Below are 23,673 nucleotides of genomic sequence, written 5' to 3'. Positions count from 1 at the left end.
CCTTCCGCAGACGAGTCGATCCCGACCTACAGAGCTTAAACAGTCACCGCAGCGAGTTACAGCATAATCCGATAATTCAGTGGGTCCGATTCCATCCTTTATTGAGCACAGAAGTTGTCCAAGGTGTACACGCAGACTATGTGTCAATTATCTGCTTGGATCCCAGTTTCCCCCATTTGCCAACGTCACAAACAGTTTTAAAGTAACCATACCTGAGCAGGAGTACAGGAGTACAGCGAACAGAATTGTCTGTCAAGTTATACTCAACAGAAGAATTTTAAAAAGTTACAAAGAACAAACAGTTCAAGGATCTCAAGATGCTCTGTTACTAAAACAAACAAAGGGTAAAAAAGACAATTAGAAAAATTGCTACCCAGTACATATTAAAACCATCTGTTCAGTCTGGTGAGCATTCACTCACTCCCGGCAGGTGAAATCGTGAAGTCCCAAATACGCCACTAATAAATCGGCTGAAGGAGAAAAGCGCTTCGCAACTCTCATAAATTAACTGATGCGAGTTAGTATCAGTCAATGACATTTCACCATACATCAGGAAATGGATTTTAGCAACTTACTTTTCCACCACTGATCTTGTTTAGCTCCTGCGTGTCACCTTCAAGACGTACACACGGAGAGATGAGGCCTTCTGGCGTTCGGCTGTCCCTTTGGCAATCCGTGAGTACCTCTGAAGTTACTCTGCGCTCGCTACTTCTGTACTCTTCGAGGCACAGTTAATAAAAGGAGGTGCAGAAGCTATATTTAGAGAGCTTAAAACTTATGATTACAATTTGTAGTTCATTCGACGTTGGTATCAACAAAGCTTAAAACTGATTAAAATGCAACTCCAAAAACTGCAAGCCAGATTTTAACCTCATTGGGAAAGAAAGAAGCTCTCTTGATGACCTCACGTTTAGATCACCGTGTATACATGTGTGCTTTCGCTTTAGAAACAGAACTCTTTGTCAAAGACAGCTCTTAAGAGGTCTCACTTTCATTGTAATTGATTTACATTAAACATGTACAATGCAGTTGAGGCTACAGAAAACATTACCATAATTGTTTTTTATATATATATTTGCACGCACAGTTTTAGTTACACATTTGTGCCAATTTCAGTTACTCATTCTGCACGGCGCCTTGCCCACAATCGTATGAAGACACGCTGAAAGGTAAAAGTCCAAAAGACATTTTATTCTTTTTATGTTTATGAACGAGATCAACCTGCGGACCTCTAGCAATTAGCTCCGAAAAACAGGCTGATGCACAGAGTGGTCTTCGCCAGTTGGGTCACAACATGCTCATACCCTGACAAAACTGTGCGTCAAAATGAGAAGACCCAACAAGTAAGCTGCCCTTTGGTGCTGCAGTCTTAGGCTGAAGGAGAATCTAAGGAGCAAAGTAAAAATGGCAGTGAATTTATGGCAACTACTTTAGCAACAGACAACCATGAAGCAATAATGACACCACCATCACCGGTTCTAAAACACGTTAAAATTCAGCTCGTAACAGTACGGAGACTTTTAAGAGGAGGTCTGAAGAAGAGGCATATACACGAGGCACAAACAGTATCAGTGCCAGCCCTGGGAGGAGAGCACACGCTAAGAAGGCTTATCAGTTTATTTCTTGCGAGGTCCAGAGGCTTGAACTATATAGTTCAATTCGTTTGATCCTTAAAAAGGTCATACTTGTAAAACATGAACATTTTCGGTCATATTCTGCAACACCGCTGCACGATGGATTCTTTGCATTAGGACTATAGAAAACAATGAAAGCATTTGTGCTGAAAAAAACGACATGAACTTTGCAAATTAAGTAAAATCCATCCTTGACTGGATGTCTTTCAACCTCCCAGTAGTGCAAGTCAATTGCTTGTTTTGATTTAATCAGCAAGTTTTGCCTTTATCCAGGATCAAGCTTAATGAACACTTTGTTTAAGAATTCATATATATGTGTACATATACGCATATATATCTCTGTATATGTGTGTGTGTATGCACGTGAGTGTAAAAATCAAAACCACGCCCAAAACAAGATGTTATAAACTCCTTTTACTTGTATTCTTTTAGACAGTATTTAATCAAGATTGTAACAACTTATTCTTAAATAAAGGTGGGAGATCAGACAGGAAATAAAGATAACACCACTTCTTTTTCAAATGTCACATTTAATGTTTTCACCACTGTACTTCAAATCTACATTTTACAAAGTGACCAGCAAGTGTGCCACATTAACTGACCAACCTCTGAGATTTTACCTTTCATACCAGTGTCTTCTTGGGCTCTTTTAATTAAACACGTTTCTCATTCAAGTGAATTGAAATGCTTCAGTTGGTTTTATTCTCAGGAGCCTCATAAAAAACAAAGATATTGCACCATCTTTGTTCAGTTATTCAATGTTTGTCTCTTTCACAGCAAATAATTACTTCATTGAAGTTAAAACTTCCAAACATAACTTACTAATAGTCTCCAATTTCAGCTCAGATCACTCTTGTTGAAAATACTCTGCTAAATACAGATAACTTACAATAACTTTAACAGTTAATTGTCCATAACAAACACCACGGTTTTTCTCCAGACCAATGCTCAAATTTTAAGACCACCCTTTAGTATTTCTTTGTACAGGTGAAAAACAGTCTTCAATTTTCTAGTCTTGTTTTAAATATAAAAGTTGGAAGGGACATTCAAGTTTCAAGTCTCCACACTGAACTTAAAAAAAAAAAAAAAAAAAAAAAAAAAATCATGTGGAGGTAAACAAACCAAGTTGTATACTCCAGGAGGTAGAGGCCTTCAATTTGTGTTCATATATACATATGCACAGAATTCAGTGTTCCAACAGAAAAAGAATTAGCCAAAAAGTAATAAAAGTCATTTACTACTGTGACATTTCAAGACTTCCACAGCTTCGCCTAAGGACACGAACACAATTAACATAATTCCCTATGTGCTTTTTTTTTCCTTTTCTTTTTTTTTTTCCTCTCAACTGTCCAGTGCAGGAAAAAGTTCTCACAAAATTTCACAGACCTAAAATGTGCAAGCTAGTTTCTCTCTATACAGCAATGATGTCAGGGATCTCTGAAATTAGCCCATAAATGGAATTATTTACACACACAGAAGATGCATGCTGGGGGGTTTTATGTAAGAAAGAGCAGAAAAACTTCTAATAAAAATAGATTAAATATATATATATATTTATACTGGGTAAGGAAACAGAAGTTTAGTCTCTCCTAGTCACAAACTCATTCTCTCTACTCACAACATTTGATTTTAGAACAGCACACATCACCATCACAGCTCTAGTGAGAAGCTATTTATAGGATTTGATCATCAGGTGACATGCCCACTTACTGTGGCCACTGTCATCTGACGTGACTTCATGATTGGTCGCAGTCAAGTTTTCTGTATTCCTTAGTTTTAGAAAACCCAAAATCTTCAGGAATGGCTCAATATCAAAATGTATGTCTATCTTTTTGTACAATCTCACTTCAATAAAAAAAAAGAAAAAAAGAAAAAAGAAAAAACCTCCCCAAATTTGGTTCAATTCTGTTTGTTCTGAGCTGAGCCATCACAGCTGCACTAGAATTCATAAAACACGTGCAACTCTGGGTAAAATATTTTCTTCTAAAAGCACAACCACTTTACAAGATTAAAAGTCTAGTACATTTCTAAATATTATTCATATTGTACAAGTAGTGGTTGTTAATTTAAAACTTCATTAGTAAAATTACAGTACAAGCATGATTAACCTCCAGAATTGCAAATCCCAGACTCCAGTGGAAAGCTACATTACATCTTCAGTAGTATATTATCTTCCACTTTATTCCCAAACCAGTGGAGATGGCGGCATCTCAGATGGTTGAGCAACCGTGGAACTAGAATGCAGGTGATACAGAAAATCAGTGTTCATTTGCAATAGCTAATAGATGAGAAAGTTAATGCTCACCCAGTAAGCAAACATTTCAAGGAAAACAAAAAAAAAACCACCAAAACCAAACGAAAACAACCCCAGGACCAACAGTTAACAGCACTGACAACAAACATCCCGCTATACTTCATCTACTTATGTTCTTAACGATTCTTCATCTATCGGTCATTAATTTTAATGTTTTTACAGTGCAATTCTACAGCCAGAATTCAACTTGTCAATCTTTCAATTCCAATTTTCAGTCTGACTTTTGTACTTTTACGCAAAAATATTACTTGAAACTTTTGCACATTTTACGTAAATTCTAGAAGAATTCATAAAAGTATTTTTAAAATGTAACCATGCATGTCCTTAAGGATTTTTTTTGCAGAAGTTATCTGTGGGCCTTTCCTACTCTCAGAAACTTAAAACATAAAAACATTTTGGATGTGTGAATTCTGTACTACTAATAAATGTGAATTAATATCAGATGTGATTACATACAGTTACCTAATAAAGCTCTTAAAAGCAGCAGACTGAGGGTTGATGCAGAGAGGCACTCTGTTTCCTTTCTGCTGTTCCAAAATGAACTGATGAATTATTTCTGTACATAGGAGAAAAATAAAAAACACCATACCATTAACACTTTTTGCTTCAGTAAAATGCAATGTAGACTGGAGGAAAATATAGCTTCCTTTACTGAAAGCACATTTTAGTAAGGATAAAAGAACTCCAGCTTCCCTAAATCTAATCCAATCCCATACCTCATAGCATAAATTCACACAGAACTCTTATATGCACACTGGAACAATTGTATATAAAATAAAGCCCTAATCACCACTGTAATAGTGAACCGGCGATAACCACTTACAGATTAAATCCCAGTTTTAGGTATAACTTTTTGAAAAGCAAAGAATTCTCAACTTGAACTTGATTTGCAAATACCAAGAACACAGTTCTATTACTCAGTCCAGTTTGATTCATTAATTCAGTTACTACCACCAAGCACAAAACTGCCACTTGAGATGATTAAAACAATAAAGTAAATTTTCATAGGGAAAGAACTACTCTATGTACAGTTGCCAGACAAAACATCTTCTCATACACATGCGTGCACCACCCCCACCCCCAAAAAACAGAGCCTGGAAGGTCTGGCAACAGGCTGCTCCTCTATAAGCAGCAGGGATGGTTGCCAGAACAGAGCTCCACACGCCCGGATGGTACGTTAGAGGCAACGTGCTGGAATCTGCATTGCTGTCAGCAAACTTTAAAGGCAGCTTTTAGAACAACAGATTTCAGAGAAGACAGCAGATCTATGTACAGCTCTGAAAAGTGATGGCCAAAGAGAGGAGGGAAATGGAAAGAATAACAGGATAAAATGAAAACAACGTTAGGTGAACTTGTGGGAACTATAGATGTGAATTTCAGAATTACAAGTTCAGGATATATCCGAAATAAGTCACGTTATCACGGCAACATCATGGAGTATTTTTGTCCCAAATGACTGAATTGTTCGGTAGAAACTGCTGAGGTAACACATTTCTTCTCCCTCTCTTCCTCTTGAGTTATTTGACCTGCCACCAAACAGAACCTAAATCCCTACTACTCTCTCTCATATTGTATTGCTCTCATAGAAGGACTGCTTTCCTGACTGGATCTGATGTTAAAAGAAACAAAGTCTATTTTATGGCTTGTTTGCTACGATGGAATCAGACTTCAAATCTCTAGTGCCACAAAGCAACGGCTGGCATTTAGTAACCATCTGCAGCAGTAGTTTCCTCTCCCAGGCGTCAGGATTGATTTTCCTCATGCCAGCACGTCACAACCCAGAGCGCATCCCCTGCATTACTGCCGGAACCACAGCGTGGCACCAGCAACAGAGCTTATGACAGCAGCTGCTGCAAAGGCACTTGACACGGACATTTCAGCGTGAGCAGGCTGTGATAGATTAGAGGAAACGAAGCAGGAGAACTGAGACTACTCAGCTTCAGTTACTTGATGATGCAGGACAGCTGTCAAGATAACACCTCGCACCCCGAAAAGGCAACAATAGTGATTTCCCTTTCCCCCCCAGTGCAATCCTTCAACAAAAGAGTGGCACGGGGAGCACTGACATCAGAGAGGAACGCTATTAAGGTTTGAAACCAATAGACTTCTGCATGTCAGCTAACACATGTGATATTATATTATGTCAGAACATTTACAAGCAATTCTGTTCTTCTAGTGAAAAGACATTATTTCCAGTATCTACTATGGAAAAATACCTAAAAGAAAAAAACACCTGGGTTAGTACATGCATCCAGATTGCACATCCTAACTACGTACTACTAAAGGATGGAGCAGGAAGATAAATGCAGGTGCAAAGGTTAATTACTACTCACCTTTAACCTGCCGAACAGAACTGAGGTTCTTTTCAAAAGTGTCATCAAATTTGGGATTAGTGATGGGTTCAAAATCACTAGTATAAACTCTTCCAGTAGATGTGGAAAAACAACATTTGCACATACAAGTGTGGTATCGCAACCGCCCTTCATCAAGATATGGGTGAGCTAAGGCATCCTTAGCAGATATTCTTTTGGACTGAAACATTGCATTTAAAGAAAATAAAAAATGGGAAAAAAAAAAGAGTTAGGACATTTTCAGAGGTATTGAAACAGTCTAAAGAAGACTTACTCATCAATTAATTCTAAATTGTTTTATAAACGCTTAATCACGTTAAAGGATTAGTTCAGGTCAGAAAATGTTTTAGATCTGCAAACACTGCCACTAGGGGGAAGATTTTACTTAAAAACAAGCAGCATTGCTAAGATGACATTGACCTTTCGCTACTATAGCTAATGATAGAAAATGCTGCTAATACGATTTTTAGAAATATATTTTTCAATAATTACTTTCTCCAGATAACCTTAAAATTATGACTCCTAGAATAAATCAGAATAAGCCCAAAGAATTTAATGTTAGCAAATACGGCATTTTGCAGGTCCATACTCTGCAAAACATTTTAATGCGTCCTTAAGTACATATTTAAAGCAAAACACAGATTTAAGCGTCACTGATAACAGAATAATTCAGGATATGGCATCTGGAGTTCTGAGAAATACTTTACGCATCAAGTTTCAGAAAACAAGTGGTGAAGGAAATGCAGGGAAGAAGAGGGTGGTCAGAGCAATATTGGGTTTAAATTATAAAGTCTACTTCTGCATTACTAAGACTTTTTTTGTGCCTAACTCAAGTGAAGTACTCTGTCTCTAGGTGTCCAACACCATCCCATCAGAAAAGGAGGATGCTATCTGTTTCTAAAGAATCGCAGACAGAAGTGCTACTGCAAATTCAAGGTGTTATGAAATCCGTTGTTATAGGTGAATTAAAAAAACCAAAACAAACCACAGACAAACAGAAGTCACTTGCTCAAAGTTACAGAGCAAAAGGAGTGGCAAAGCTTGAAGTACAACCCACCCATCCCAATTCCCAGGATAATTTTTAGATGAAATTAAAATCACCTGTTCTAAAGGATTGTCCTGATTCTTTAAAAAAACAAACCCACATTTATTTAAACATGATTTGGGAATAATAGTATTCTAAGTGTTGAGGGAGTTAGAAAGGAAAAAAAATACGTTTGCTTATGTGGAAGTTATGATTTAACACTTCTATGTTTTTGTTTAGTAAAGAGATCTTAAGGTTTAAAAAAGTAAAATCAAAAGGTACTGCCTTCTGAATACTTTATAAATTACAAGCTTCCTCCTTTGCAGTTCAGTCAATTTTTGTCTATTTTTTCATTTGAAACGTTAGGGATTTTCCTGTAAAGATAAAATAACTAAGATCATTGATTCAGGTACCAGATTTTCTAGTGACAATTTTGTATAGTAAGGCCAAGAGATGAAATCCAAAATCTACAGCAGCAAATTTTTATTAGAAAAACAGATGCTCAGTGGAAAAGAGATCCTGTTATATGTGACTGTGTGGATGTAGAAGGAATTTTTTGTGTGTTGCAAGACCATGAACACCCACGTGTCTCTAATTAGAACTGCTTCCAAGTATCTGATGTTCTGCTACCTACACCTAGCTAGGAAAAGATAGCATGATTCATGAACACCCTCATCTTTCTCACTCTATCGTAGCTTTCTTCAAAAGACCACTAGATTTTAAATGTGAAACCCTCATTCCAGGGGGAAATTAATTGACCAGTTATAAGATGATACTTTTAGGTCTTTTACAGACCCAAAAGTACTGAAATGCAATGTAGAAGAAAATCAGTTAAAGCAGTCCTTTACTTAAAATATTCATTTAAGTAGCAGGCAACAGAAACTATTAAAACAAAAGTATTAGAAATCGTTTTAAATCATACTTACTGGATCAAAGACCAACATTCTGCAAAGGAGATGAACTGCTTCATGTGTAGCTTGACTGGAAAGCGTATACAGGACAGGAAGGGATGGCTGTAGGGGAAGGAGGAGAAAGAAAAGTACAGATAGTTGTCCTGCCAGATCCATCAGCAGGAAAACACTGTTACAGCACGCGTTATTTTATAGTTACCAAGGACAAACTTCTTGTTAAAAAGGACACGCGCTACCTAATGCTTTCCAACAAGACAACAATCACTGTACAAAACTCGGCAATTGTAACAGAGATCCAATTGATTGTTTTTTTCCTTAGTTCAGATGTAATCCCTGGACAAACCTATATTTTATTTACTTATTTTTCTGTATAGACACCACTCTAAGCTGTAGCTGCTCAGGGGTTTGATTAACCACGTCATTTCCAGTATTTCATTTTTCTGATCTCAATCACTGCCAAATTACAGATTATTTTGCTTTTCCTTACCCAGGCGATCCATATCTAACTGACGGTGACATCTAGTACAATTAAAATGACCTTCAGACATACAGCATTTTACATAGAGATAAATAGGCCAACTACCAAGGCCTGAAGGACCGGGGGAGGGGGGAAGGGGGAGTTCAGTGAACTCCCCCTCGTTTTATAGCGCGGTACTCGGGGCATGAACCACATGGTTAAAAAAAGCTGGAACAACCCAGAAGCTGGCGGCAGCAGCACGATTAGCCCCACAAAAAACAGCTCTGCAGATGATTTTCCTCCTGTATTTCCTCATTGTGCTCACACTCACAAGCATGACAGCCTGCCCATTCTGAAAGTTTCCAGTTTTAGTTGAGAGTGAAAAAAACTTGTGGTACAAATACCCTAGTAAAGACAGATTTTAAAGACCGGGGACATCCAGCCCTTTCTGGGAACATGAGCACATAACCTTCCTTACAGCTACAGATCCGGAGGCAAGCACAAATCCCCCAGCGATACGTGCTGCAGGGTACAGGGATTATAAAGACAACTGCTTCTCCAGTTTCAGCAACGCCGTCTGGCCCTGCCAGCTCAACCAGCAGATAGTATTTTAACAAGATTTTACTCCACATAGAAAGTTGCCACTTAACAACTTTTAACGGCACATACTCTCTAGCCTGAAAGTCTCCTTTGACTCTGGAATTAAATGTTAACACCAAGGTAGCAAAATGCAAAGACAACCCCCATCCCCACATTCCCAACACGTGGGAAGAAGTACAGCCTGAAGTTGCCCAAAATGAAAAAAATTAATCAACAATAATGTTAATGTTATATGCCATTCATTTTAAAGCATTAGCTATATCCTAGACTCTCTGGAATGAGCTTCAAAGATTTTTATTTTAAAGCCACAACAATGTCACTTTCCGAAATCAAGTAAAATATTTTCCTGCTTAATTGACATTATTCCTATCCCTATTTAGCTTAAAGAATGGCAGTAGAGTGCACTACAGTTAGTCTTCAAAGTAAATGAAGTGTTGCAAAACAAGTGAACAGTTACTCCTCTGAAGTGAAGCGGGGGGGGGGGGGGAAGAGTAAGATGGGGAAAGGAAGTCTCAATTTTCACACTTCGAAGAAAGCAAAACCACAAACCTACTGAAAAAAGAAACCAAAACCCCCAACCAAAGAAAAAAAGAACCCCATAGATATTAGGCCAGGCGCTGCTGCAAAGAAAATTCCTACTATGGAGTGTGTTACTTCCAACCCCAACACTCCTAAAATTTCTTTTTTCTTTTTTAAAAGGAAATAAACCATTGCATACACGTGCAGGCCCCCCCCCCCACCTTTGTATTCTTCCCATGAAAATTCAAATAGCATTCATATTAGCTAGTGAATGCAGGTGTTGGGAAGAGCCATTAAGGCAGGAAGAATTATACAGAGTGCTTCACTAGCGTGTGTGATTAATTACTATTGAGATGTGGGGAGAATATACTAGCCTGGCTGACAGAAAGGACTAAAACATTCTGCCTAAAATGTAACAAATCAGTTGAAAGCCAGCTAGCATATTCATGGGACAATATTCACTGACAAACTTTGCATGGATCCACAGGATTTCCAGAACTGCATTAACTCTACACAGACTTTTAACTGGTATGCAATGCTAATATTTGGCAGGCATCTGTTGCCTCTACCTGTTTAGCAAAGCAAATGAATATAAGTTATTTAGTTGCTGCAAATTTGTCAGTATATATAAAAATTACACCTCCACAGTGATATCATTCTAAGTTAACCCTGAACTACCAAATACAGCACTAAGCACTTCTCAGCCTTAGTTTCTAAGTGCAGTCTATAGAATATGAAGCTGTAATATTTGGTAACTTCATATGATTCTTCTAATTAATAAGTACCATCTACACAAAAAAGCACTGTCATCCAAGCACTGTGATTAAGTAGGTTTCATCCATATACTGGGGCAGAAAAATATGATTACATTCCTTAATTATGGAAGCTGTTGCATCCAATACAAATGAAGGATGCACTTTTTTGTGCTACACTTATGCCCCTTGTCTGCAGCCTGTCTGTCATTTCAAGAGCATCTGGTTATATACAGCCTTTGGGGACAGCATTTTTTGGCAAACTGCAAGCAAGTCCACAGCTAGAGATCAGAAACAGTTCTGACAAGAGCACTAGCAAGGGCAGAAGAAATTGGTAAAAACCGAATTGCTGTAAGATTTGATTATCATGGAATCAATGGTCAGGTCGTTTAACAAGTAAGGTGCATCATACTGGATCTCTCTCTTCCATAATAGAGAATGCAAGGACCACAACAGGGAGGGAATGAACTCCAGCACATTTTACTTTTAGAAGTGGGGCAGCACGTGACTGCCAGTGAAGTCCAAACCACTGCTTACGGTACAAGGTGAATGGGGGAGGAGACGTTCTTCCTAGGTCTGCCAGTTAAGCAACTTTATCAATTCACTTAAATTTAGTCTGAAGCAAAATTTTTAAATACAAAACTGACGAAGAAGTCTACATAGTATGTAAATTTTCATTATGCCAACACACAGTGGGGTGTTATGGTTTTTTTAATCAGAAGCTTCATGCATTAATCTATTTTTACATAAAGCAGCAAAATGCTTTACCCCTTAACTCCTACTATGCTCACCTACATCGATTAAAAATACTTTGTGCGACAAAGTAATCACCAGTTTCTAACTTGGTTTTCTCTCCCTATTAATCTAATTAAGAAACTGGTAACACTTAGCTATTTATAACCAGCAAAATCTCCATTTTAAAAGATGAAAAGCCATGAATTTGCCTTCAAACATGAAGTGTGCTTCAAGTTGAAAACAGAGAAATATCATTAAGGCAATCAACTAGATGCACTATAACCCCCTATTTCCAAGTTGCAAATGAGCATGCCAACTCCAGAGACTGTTCAACTTCTGTGGCACTCCGGGAAAAATGAATGTTGTTTTCCTCAACAGTCACAGAACTAACTGCTTATAGTTTATTTCCTATGACTTAGTGGCTATAGGATGTTAAATCTGTATTGGAAACATTTTATACCACTTAACCTCACTTGCTTTTTAGTATTCCCATCATTCAGTGGGTCAAGAGACATATGGTTTCAGAGGGTTGTACAAGAATAGCTTTAGCACTGGGATTAGAAAGTCAGAAGACATTCTTCTACCCATTTCAATTCTTGATAAAACATCCTGGTTTAACAAACTGAGAAAAGCTAACAAATAAATTCCAGACTTCTTGCTTACTACTACCAAGAGCACAACTGCTGCACTTTGGAAATGTCAAGCAATTATCAAATTGTCAGAATTTAAAGCCAGTGTATTCTATAAAGTATCTGGATGTATTTGTATACTGTTACATATTTTTATATATAAAGTATAGTGGATGTATTTCTCCCAGCTTCAATAACTATAAAACTTTTCTTTTTTAAAAAAAATCTCAAACCTTGAAAGTGCAGGACTACACGCTTAAAAGTTACAACTCTTCTAGTACGTGATAGCAAAAAAAATAGACTTGATTTATTTTAAAACTGGTAGAGAAAGTCTTAAGGAAATCTTCCTATTACTAATGTTAAAAGAAAAAAAAACCTGTCATAAAATGGAATAGAGACAACTTGATGTAGTGAATCAAAAGTGCCAAGGAGGCAGAACTCCCACATGTTAATAATATAGCAGAATATATAGTCAATGCTCATTTCTATGGTAACTACTACTGTGGTGAGTAGACATTTGAGAAATTACTTCAACATGCAGAAAAAAAGATGCAAACTTAACTACTGGAAAGATCTGATGTATTAATGTGTACAGGTTATTAATTTTGTTAATTTTTACTGTCTAACAATCATCCATAATATTGGATGGACATACTGCTTTATTACCGCACTATGGATTCCTGCATAAGCATTTCTTTGTATCTATTAATAGTATATTTCATTTGCCCTTTTTATTGTCCAGTCAGCATAATGACATCATCCTGCCTTTTTTGTCTGGCTTGTTTGGTTTTTTTTTTTTTTTTTTAAATTAACTTCTACTTCAGTTATGTTGAATGTTGTATCTCAGTTTCCACTATCTTGCTGAGCCTGTCACGAACAGCTCAGGTCACTGCACAGATGTGAGAGGGGACCCTTTGGTGATGAGTTGCTGGACTGTTCTGTTTACGAATCTGGACCACGAGTGATTTCCACATCTAACACTCTTGATCCTGTCAGTACAGGAGTCCCTCCGGGGCTTTCTGAACTATACTGTCAATTTTAATTTATGTCTCTTGCCAATATTATCATTTAAATTTAACATCTTCATTCAAAATAGCTATCAAAACACTGTCGCTGCAAAAAAGGAGACTTTCACCTGTATCATCAAGCCAAACAATACATACGAGACAGAAGCCAGAAATGCACTTTACTAGTGAAAAACCACCTTGTCTCAATAGCAGTTTGAATAACTACACCATTAACCCATGCCACCACAACCACCTTTGGTAAACTTAACCCGGTTTACAGGCAGAGACAGCTCTGAGATTAAATAGCCAAACAAAGTATTTATGAACAAACATGCCATGAGAATTTAATCAAGATGTGAAACACTGCGATGATGCAGCAGTAGTATCCTGCACAGAGGAAATCCTAACTTATGGAGGCTGACTGAAGGATTGTCTTGACCAAGCGTAAAAAAAGGCCAGCAATCTCCAGCTATACCTGTTTATGAGGACCCCTGAGTATATGTGCCTTGGCGCCTTCACAAGCCGTCCTCATTGCTTCCAGCGACGGTGTTCCCAACAGGTCTGTGATCAAATCCAGCTGTAGGTATGGAACATATAAATTTGAGACCTTAGAGATATATTAATATATTTCACTATGATAGCAGATTCTTAAGCTAACGTCAATTACATTTAAGGTATGAGTCAGTTCAAAACTGCTATTTTACGGATAGTAAATTACAAATATCAATGTATACATTTAGTAGATCGCAAATACAAACATTTGTAATTTCATTGAAAAAGCCCTAACAGAAGCTGATTTTCAAGTTCGGGAGCTTTTTTGTTTACAGGTTTAGTAAAACATTTTATTGCAATTTAAAAGTCAATTTTACATCATTAGAGAAAATTGTTAAGTACTGTTAATGGTGTGTTACTCACTCATTCTAAAACCCAAATATTCTCAAATGAACGTCAGCATTGCATACCAATACACCACACAAAATTACCCCCAAAAAACAGGTCAACTACTACTTTACACAAAATATTTTGCCATCAACAGGAATAAAACCATAGAAAATGGGGAAAAAACCTCAGAACTACAGTACAAACATACTATATAAAAAACGCAAATAAATTAGAAAATTAAGTTTAAAAAAAAAAAAATCTGTCCAGTACCAGAGAAAGGAAAAGGAGTGGTGCTGGTTATAAGGAAAACAAAAGCTGCCTAAAAAAGAGCAAAGATGATGCTGTGTTTAAAACCGTTCTCAACTTTAAATGAAATGACATTTCATTCACCTTTTTCATTTTGGAAAGCAACACACAAGCTTTCACCATGTTTCTACAAAAGTGTGTGCATATACTCCTTTGGTGAATAAAAACAAACAAAAACCCCTGTGTAAGTCAAGCAAAATAAAATAAATAAATAAATAAAAATTCTTGTCAGTGGTGAGATCAGCACCCGGGTTCCAAGTGTTCCCTCGTGACCACCATCCACCCGCGCTAACAAGCAACTGCAGAGCTCTCCTCTGAGAATAAACCCATTATCATCATTATACAGGCCTTGTATGCACGGAAATCACCCGCTGACTGTTGGTATAACATTGTGAAATGTGATTGCTGTTTACACACCAAACTGTGTAACTCTTCAGCTGGTGTGTTCTCTCCATCTTTCCCCCACTCTCCAGCAGAAGCACTAGTCTGTCCAGTGCCTCCAGGTACACGCAACTCGTAACTTGGTACTGAACACGTCTCCTCCCATTTGCCTTGGCACCGCGTGGCCAGGGCTAGCGTGACTTCATAGAGGAGTGACAGCAAAGTACCTACGTTTGTAAGGAGATGGAAAACTAGACAGGAGAAAAATCCTAAACCTTGAGGTTTTTAGATGTGGAAAATATATACTTGAGAAATAGACGCATGGAGCTGATACAATAAAAGATCAATGTATTTACAAAATAGAAAAAGTAATATAATAAATTATACCAGCGTATCAGGGAATGTAGACTGTATAAACACCTGTATTTTTCAGCCAACTACTCCTGAAGCACACAGCAATGATATGTTAATCTACGTTTACGTCTATATGTATATATATAGATACGGATATAAATACACACACTTTATTCTAATGGTTACAAGGAAAACCACTGAAAACAATTTTCATAATGATCTCCTGAAAGTTCATGTTTAACATCTCTCAAGATATAAATTCTCTTGTCTTAGCCCATACATTTCCAATACACTCACAGAAGAGTTTTGTTAAGAGGTCTGATTTCATTTATCTAGATGCATGTTATCAGTCATTAAACATATTTTTCTGAAGTATTACAAAATATATTTTGAAATTTTAGTGTAAAAATAGAAAAATGTTACAAAACATTAATTTTGAATTCAACTGACCTCAGTCGCATGAATTTCAGGTCTTTCGGGTATATACAATTAATCTACATTATTACATTATTAGTTTAGGTCAGAAGGAGAAGCGCGCTTTCAAAGCTAACGTCTCAGCTGTTGCCACTGCCTGCGCTCTGGTTTGCACAGAGCGTCCTGGAGCACAGGCGCTGGGCTCCTTTTAGATAAGACTAACTGGGGGATGCATTTCATGAGAACATCTACAGGTACTTCATCTGCCAGTGGGCATCCAGCCTGTGCAACCAGACCAGGCCCACTCCAAAGCACATCTCCACTCTGAATTGTGGAAAATGGGGGTGTCAGGTCCTCAGCACCAACTACCTCGCTCTACAGATCCCCTCCTGCTGGTATGCGCTAATTGCTCAAGTAAACATTGCTGAAGTCAGAAATACAAAAACGGTAGCCAGCAACAAGCATACCCTTGGTATACCGATGTGTGAAACAGCAAGCCTCTCCTCTCTGCGTACATGCATGCCAACACGTCGAAGGCTGGCTGCACAACGTGCCAGCAATGCAACTTCATGTACGTGCCACAGCTGATGGGAAATGGCCACGCTAGGCTGGCAGCATCTGCCCGATTCTCCTTTCTTCCTGACACTCTGATCCTTCCAAATGGATTCTGCTTACTGTCTTAGGCGTGTGACCGGTTATCTTTAAGGAGGATTAAATAATAATCAGCAAAATCAGACTAGAGGAACTGGCTAACCTAGGAAGGTGGTTAAAACTTGGCACTCTATAACCTGCCTTTTACAAAACAGTGTGCAGGCTATTCTATAAAGCAAGCAGAGAAAGGCATTTGCTCCCACAGATAGTCAGAAAGTCAGAGATCACCCTTCCCGCACCACAGATGCACTAAAAGATAAAATCAGACGTATTAAATGTTTCTGGACATATAGCTAAAAATAACTTGTATTTGCACCTTTAAAAATGCGTTTTTAAACAAAAATAGAAAGATTGTATCATACAAAAATGCTAACTATTCTAAATAGTATCAGTAAAAAGCAAAAATAGGAGGTGTTAGGAAATACTATATTTGACAGTGTTTCTGATTATCTGAGTCTCAGTATAGATTATCTCATTTCTTACTTTTGTGAGAAATCCCACAAAATCCTTATCAAAAGTTAGCTATTGTAACTTGAGTAAGCAACTTAGACATATTCATCACTTTCAACATGATACCATCCAAAGTTTAAAATACCAAAATCACCAGTTCCAGTCTGGTTTATAATGTAAAGCTTTTATTCACTTTCTTCATCACAGATTTGAGTTAAAAATTCCAGTACAGTCAGTTTTAAAATGATCTCTTCCCTGGTTTTTCTACCAGGAAAACTTTAGCTTGATGATGGCTATCCTGACATTAGAGAGTTTTTGCTGTCCTGGTTAACTCCACTGGGTGTATGAGATAACCATTTTTAGTGTCCGGTCTACGCTAAGGGGCACGGCACAGGCTTGAGGAAAGACCATAACATTGGCTAGCCCAAGGCACTTCTACAGACTCTATCCACCTTTGAATAGTACTGAATTTCTCAGAACATAGCAAATATATACGGTGATCACTTCTTAAACCATTCTACTGCACAGGGATTACAAAAGATCTAGGAACTCTTACATAACTTTATACAACTTTTCAATCAAATAAAGTGCACACCACCCAAAAAACCCCACCCCATAATGCTGTTCTAGAGTTATCTGATGAATGTCTTTGCACTTTAAATTTCAAGAAGGATAGCCAAAGCTATTAAAATCACACATATGTTTAGCTTCAGTGTAGCAAAAGATCAAAGATTAGAAAAACAGGAGATCTTAAATATTTTTGAGACTGCAACAGAATAGCCGTCAAGTTAACTAGTAGTTCTGATTACATAGCTGCTTTTCTCCTCAGCAGTCTCTTCACAAGGGTAAGAGGGGTGTATTTTGGGATGAGGTCTACTTTTTGTGATCATACAAGGTATCAGTGCTGTCTAGAATGACTAGCAAGTCCCTCCTTGGGAACACTACTGCGGTGACATGATAGGTACCACTAGACAGGACACAGCATTGAAGGAATATACACAACACAACAACATTTTAAATATACGAGTGTTGAAAACAGCATGCTAATGTGAATGTCTCTCAAACCGGCGAAAATGCTACGTGCATAAACAAACAAGAAAAGTACAGAATTTGGAATGTCACCTTTAACAACAGTTTGGAATGTGTTTTTACTTCTTGTCAATCAATATACGTAATCTCACAATTTTAATACCGTGTAGTTTTTATCTATAGATGAATACTAGCAACATTGAAGATAAACATTTTTATGTCAGCACATCTTGTTCCTTCTCTTCGACAGAGGAGTATAAATGCATCCATCTCTAATATCTTGCTGCAGATATTATTTTCTATCTACTGTAAAAATAGCACTTCAAGATTATTAGAGATATATATATTATATTAGCTTGCTTACTGTTGGAATGTGATGAAGTATTCTGGTGCATCTCATGTTTTTATACCTAGCCACAGCTATACAACATAAAAAAAATATTCAGTACCTTCTTACACACTTGACCGTTACTAAAATGAAGCAGTCTGAGCAATACTACTAATTGGCAGTTTAAATAGTTCAAGTGCCAATACTGTATCTCCAGTTATATCTTGACAGAAAACTTACTACTTTCTCGTATTAGTTGTTACAAAAAGCTTGATCCCGGTTATATCACCTTTACCTTGTGTCAATAAAATGCTACAGCAGGCTTTGGTACTGCAGCAGATTACAGGGGATTACAAAAAAATACACATTTCAAAAGCTAACGTTAATAACCACTACTTTTAATACTGTCTGGAAGCTATCATTTCAGCATTTCAAAGTAGCTTGGTTTTTTGCCTGTGTGTAAACCAAGCAAAACAAAAGCAAGTTTGAGGTTCAAAATGCATCAGTATAACTGATTCCATGAAATTATGCAGTAGAAAAATTTTTAAAGGGAAATTTAATTATACCTGCTGTATGGGACTCTGTGCCTGAAACAATATTCTTCGCCCAAGTAATTCTGCAAAGATGCAGCCTACAGACCAGATGTCAATAGCATTGCTGTAGTGACGGCTGCCCATCAGGATTTCTGGAGCTCGATAATACTGAGTGACAACTTCCTGAGTCATGTGACGAGATTCATCTAATTCTTCCACCCTGGCCAATCCAAAATCACAAATCTAAATTGAGAAGGTAAATAAAAAAATTAAAATAACCAAAACACTTAATGCATTTCAAATAGGTAACCTTCTGGTAATAAAGCAGGAAATTCCAAACCAGCATTTAAATAAATCAGATAATCTGCTGTAACTACATGAGCAAAGGGAAAGGGGAATAGGAAGAAATTATGCTACTTTATTCCACATCCATTTAAACTTTCTACAATTTTATTTGAAATCACAGTACATTTTTAGTTGGCATTACAATATTTATAATCTAAAAGATTAAAAAACTTCACACTAAAAAAAAAAATTAAAATACATACTGCCAACCTCTGGGTACAGAATATTTCATCCCAAACCAGATTTCATTTGTTCATGATATGCCTCAAAATGTTACAGAAAGATTCAGCCTTCTACTCACTTTGGCTTTGAGAATTTTTTTAAAATTTCTTGAACCAGAAGGGTCAAGAAAACAGACCAAAACTTTCACAATCAGAATGTTTAGCAAATCAATGTAAACAAAACTTAATTTTTTTATATTTGGCATAGCTGTACAACATGCCTAAGCCCTCCAAAATTTCATACACCTAAGAAGTTAATGGAAGAGTCTTGGGCATTCTGTGTCGTCTTTACTTTGACTAGCACACTGAACACTAACATTGCGATACCTGAGGAAACTGCCTGCCTTTCTCAACTGCTGAGGGCACAAGAGATCCCACGCAAGTCAAACAAAAGAATCATGTCTATCTTGCTTTCATAGATTTGGGGAGAGGCAGGGAGAAAAGGGGAAAGGAAGATGTTTGTTTCATTTATAAAGAATCTGTGAGATTTTTTTTTCTTTTAAAATGACTTTCAGGAAAAGTGTTCATATTAAATATTTTTGTTTAAAAAAATAACAACTGATTTATAATGAACAGCATATACATATGTACATTTTCAATAAATTTAAGTAGCACCTTAAGAACACAGTTGCTGTTCACAAGTAGGTTCCCTGGTTTAATGTCTCGATGTAAAATGCCAGCAGAATGTAGATATTTCAGACCTGAAATATTAAACGAAATTAAAATAAATACCTTTTTTCCTTTTAAAAGAAGTTTAAAGCTGACAATATTTTCCTGGAAGGTCTTGCAACTCCTGATCAGCAAAGACTTTGCCAGTGGCTCATTCTTTATATGATTCTAACTTTCAGTCTCTAGTATACACTCAGTCACTCAATGAAAGGATAAAACTTTTGGAGTATACAAAGTAGACAGAGCAAGTAACTTAAGTAGTCTTTTTTTTTTTTTTGGGGGGGGGTGGGGGGTGGGGAACACAACCCAAACAAAAACCCAAAACATCCTCTCCCTGGTCATGACCTGGATACTCTGCTAATCACAACACGGGAATATTGACTTATACCTCTTACTGCTCTGTTTCCCAGTAACAATTTTAACTTCTGCAGCACTAAAATTTACTTAACAATTTACTAGGTAACAGCTGCACTTCAGAAATAAACTCAGATTAAACCCAAGCTAATCTGCATATTTAAAAAATCACTTTTTTCAAAGTAAAATCTCATAAGCCAGCAGCAGATAATGTAAAACAAGGCTAAGAGACTATAGGCCCAAATTACAGTAAAGCCTAGGCCCTCTTCTTAACTTTATTAGTGCAAAAATTCAGAGCTAGAGCTCATGAACTTAGGACATCTGATCACAGCCATTGGGGATGTTTCTAACATTTAGGTGGTTAGGAAAGAAAGATAACCTGTGCTTCCTGTGTGCTTTTGCTGTCCCTGAAGCTATAATTCTGATCTTTTTAAGAAAATGAAAGTAATGCAGAAAGCACCTCACTAAAAAGTACAGTGGAAGAAAGTACACCAACATGAAGTTGTTTATGCACAAGAACTACAATAGTAGACAAAGCATGGAAAATTGAAAAATGGCCATAATTCAAGTAGGGTCAGATAGAGCAAAAATAAATAATAGCATTAAACTGGGGAACACTAAGCTCTCAGGCCAAATGCCTGGGCAAATGGAATGAGAATTCAAGTAACTCTTGAACAAACTTTAACTGACAGTTTTGCATTGCCATTTGGATAGAAATTAGAGTTTTGAGCGTTCCCCCAGTCATCAAACTCGGTAATCACAAAGGCACAAATGCCTTTTCTCCTTTAGGAGCATAAATCTTTTCTCTAGCACAACAGGTACCTGGAATAGCCCATACTAATTCTGGATGTAATTTAGATATCTTTGCTCTGCTCTTTATGAATACGATCTACTATTTATTTACTACCAGATCAAATTGACTCTTTACTTTCAGCTTATTCCAGTGAAAATATTCAAATAAAACCAATGGAAGAACAACTGGGCTAAGACTGATCAGATGTTCAAAAGACAAGCACAATAATCTCATTTCTTGGATGAAAGTTTCCAAATGGACTAAAAAAAATAAATCCAGTTTAAAATTACTATTATGGCAAATTGTTTTAGCTAAAAATCAAACTTTAGTGGACTGTTCCATAACAATTTAAACTAGACTGTTCTTCAGAATACCTTAAGTGGATATAGTTACATATATTTATCAATTTGGCTCAGTTTAGGTGTCCTTTCTGTACCTTGATTCAAAAAGCACTGGAGGACTGTTAAAACACACCCACCCACCTTAAGACTCTCACAGGCCATTGAAAAAGCCTTTGCAGCTGAAGTGTAAGTCTTGCCATCTTTACCCATGACTATGATGGAAGGCAGCAGGGCTGCCATATTCTTATAACTAGAATAATTAATGCTTGCTATTCATTCATAATATGAAATAAAAAGAACAAGTTTCCATGGGAAACTTATTCAAGATGAGAATGTCTTGAGAATAAACATTAAGAAACAGAAAAAAGAAAAAATACTACTACTACATAACTTTCATTAAATTTAAAAGAAGAAAAATTACCTCTTAAAATCTGGTAAAGAAAAACTTTGACATGATCCGAGCTGAGTGGCTGAGGAGAGACGATAATCTTATGGAGGTCACTCTGCATCAATTCAGTGACAACATATCTTCAATTTTTTAGTTAAGGCAAAAGCAGAAAGTCCAGCACATAATCTCTTGAAACATTTACTCTAACTCCTAGGAATTTGAGCTCTTACAGGTCAGAGCTATTGAGTAAAAAAGAATAAAGCTTCTTCAGAGGTCAAGTCTCCAGACTCTTACAAGAACGAAAATAAAAAACGGGTTGTGAAAGAAAACAGATTACTCAATAAAGTAGTGTTTGCATTAAGGTAGTTGTTACAAAATTATTCCAAAGTCAAATTACGACTCAGAAAACCAAAGAAAATTTTATTATAATAATGGCACTTTGAAACCTTTAAATTTTTCCTTAAGATCAGTAAGCCACAAATTACAAACAACTAAAGTAGCGTCTTCATAGTGGACATACAACAACATGGTTTAACCAGACAAACTGTCAAGTGCAAGCCTGTGAAAGTCGGTTATCAAAAGTACCTTGCAGGTTGCTACACGATCCGTAGTGCAGACTTCTAAAAATACATATGCTTCCCTAAATCTACCCAGTACCCACTATTTTACCTTCTCAAGCATCATATACACATGCATACAAATCCCAGTCGTAACACCTCTTCTGAGTTATAACAGGAGAAGAAAAAGAAAAAAAAAAACCCCAAACTTCTATCTGGAGGAAAAACTAAAAAAAAACAGAAACCACTATTTCACGTACTCATCGTGAAACTCATGCGGAACACAGCATAGTCGTGCTCACTGATAATTTACACAAATACTTAAAGATACAAAGAGTTGTATATGCTGTGGCTTATACTAAGGTAAGGTGTGGATGAAGAAGGGTATTGTGTTTATTCAAGAAGCACTAAAAGTACTAAAAATATGTTTCAAAAATGGAGAAATATGGAAGACACAAGCAGCATATCTTAACCCACAAAATCAATATCATAGTGTCAATTTCCTGAATACGTTACAGTAATAAAACACATGCAAAAATCATTACGATAAATACTCGGGATACTACAGACATATGCTGCCTATGAGTTGTACAGGACAGTTAGCAACAGACAGCTTTTACTGCGGCCAGCGATGAAGAGCCTATCGAGTTGCAGAGAAGCTGCCTCGGCTGTACTCCGCTTCATTCACGAGCAACACTGGTAAATTAAGTTTTGATTTTGGAGCTGTGGTTCAGAACAGAGTTTAAAGCAAAACCACCGCACCTCAACTTTCAAGACGGATTGAACTTGCAATACTGAGAATTTTCAACTTTTACAACAAATAAGCCTGATAATTGGGAAACATTACTGCTTTAAAAGCTACCTTTAGGAGTCATATTTGAAACAAAAACCTCTGATATTATTACATTTGTGGCCGAAGAAGGTAAAACACGGTAGCCATATGTTAACTGAACTTCTGCTTTACAGCATGGTATCAAATGTCTCACCCCTGCATTAGGCATTAAGCATTACGAGTCACACCAAGCCCTGCAATGTTCAAAACAGACAAAAATGCGGCAGAGAGGTAGTGCACACTGCCAAGGTCATGCAAAAGATCAAGGAGAGAGTTAGAAATGAAACTGCATCTCCTGGGCCCCAATCTAGTATCTCCCTTGGTGTACCAGGTTCATTCACAGTTCAAGGTAAAGCGGTAGTCAGCTCTCAGCCCTCCAAAAATACAAACTGATCAGCTGTAAGAATCGGCAACAGCTCAGTTGCCCTCCTCCGACTGGGTGCCACCTGAACGCTGGAGCGTGTACAGCTTTGCCTTCAACTCTGCAGGAAGAAACTGGCTTTTGCTGTGCATGAGGAAGTTACACACTTCAGTTCTACTTGTCCTCCGTATCTGCCACGCACAAGCTCCAGTAACTTCATGAACTCATCGACCTCGTGGTGGTATTTTTACGAGTGTGCCGTCCTGACCTTTTCTCTGAAAGCAAAGCTAACTAGGTCAACGCTGAGGGGGTTGTTTTGTTTTGTTTTGTTTTTAAATCTCACCATTATCCTGTAGGAGCCTATCAGTTGGTTCAACGCTCTATAACCAGCTCTGCTACCTATCAAGTCTGAAATATAATAGCAAATCCTGACTTCAGTTAAGATATTTATCTCTCAGTAACACAGTAAGCAAGTCAGCTTCAGCAGAAGCTTCTACTTGTTCTTACCATTACCACCAATTAATTGGCACGGTCAAGTTGCACTTACAACA

General features: G+C 37.2%; 1 protein-coding gene across 4 annotated transcripts in view; it reads right to left on the bottom strand.

Moving 5' to 3' along the window:
* Positions 1 to 83: 83 nt before the first annotated feature.
* NLK (nemo like kinase) overlaps positions 84 to 23,673 on the bottom strand; it is a 67,870-nt gene continuing 44,280 nt past the window's right edge. For 2 of the 4 annotated variants that reach the window (XM_076354265.1, XM_076354264.1), the window contains 8 exons: positions 21,406 to 21,512; positions 19,443 to 19,528; positions 18,295 to 18,504; positions 13,409 to 13,510; positions 8,250 to 8,336; positions 6,282 to 6,480; positions 4,411 to 4,504; positions 84 to 3,868 (listed from right to left, as the gene is read on the bottom strand). In XM_076354265.1, coding sequence (XP_076210380.1) covers positions 3,814 to 3,868; positions 4,411 to 4,504; positions 6,282 to 6,480; positions 8,250 to 8,336; positions 13,409 to 13,510; positions 18,295 to 18,504; positions 19,443 to 19,528; positions 21,406 to 21,512 — 940 coding nt within the window. In that variant the 3' untranslated portion in view covers positions 84 to 3,813. Of the gene's footprint in view, positions 3,869 to 4,404; positions 4,505 to 6,281; positions 6,481 to 8,249; positions 8,337 to 13,408; positions 13,511 to 18,294; positions 18,505 to 19,442; positions 19,529 to 21,405; positions 21,513 to 23,673 lie in introns of all 4 variants that reach the window. The other 2 variants (XR_012996663.1, XM_076354266.1) reach the window with 2 other exon arrangements.

This window comes from Aptenodytes patagonicus, chromosome 17 (genome assembly GCF_965638725.1).
Source record: "Aptenodytes patagonicus chromosome 17, bAptPat1.pri.cur, whole genome shotgun sequence".
Classification (NCBI taxonomy): Eukaryota; Metazoa; Chordata; class Aves; order Sphenisciformes; family Spheniscidae; genus Aptenodytes; species Aptenodytes patagonicus.
This window is presented reverse-complemented; position numbering and strand designations above follow the sequence as displayed.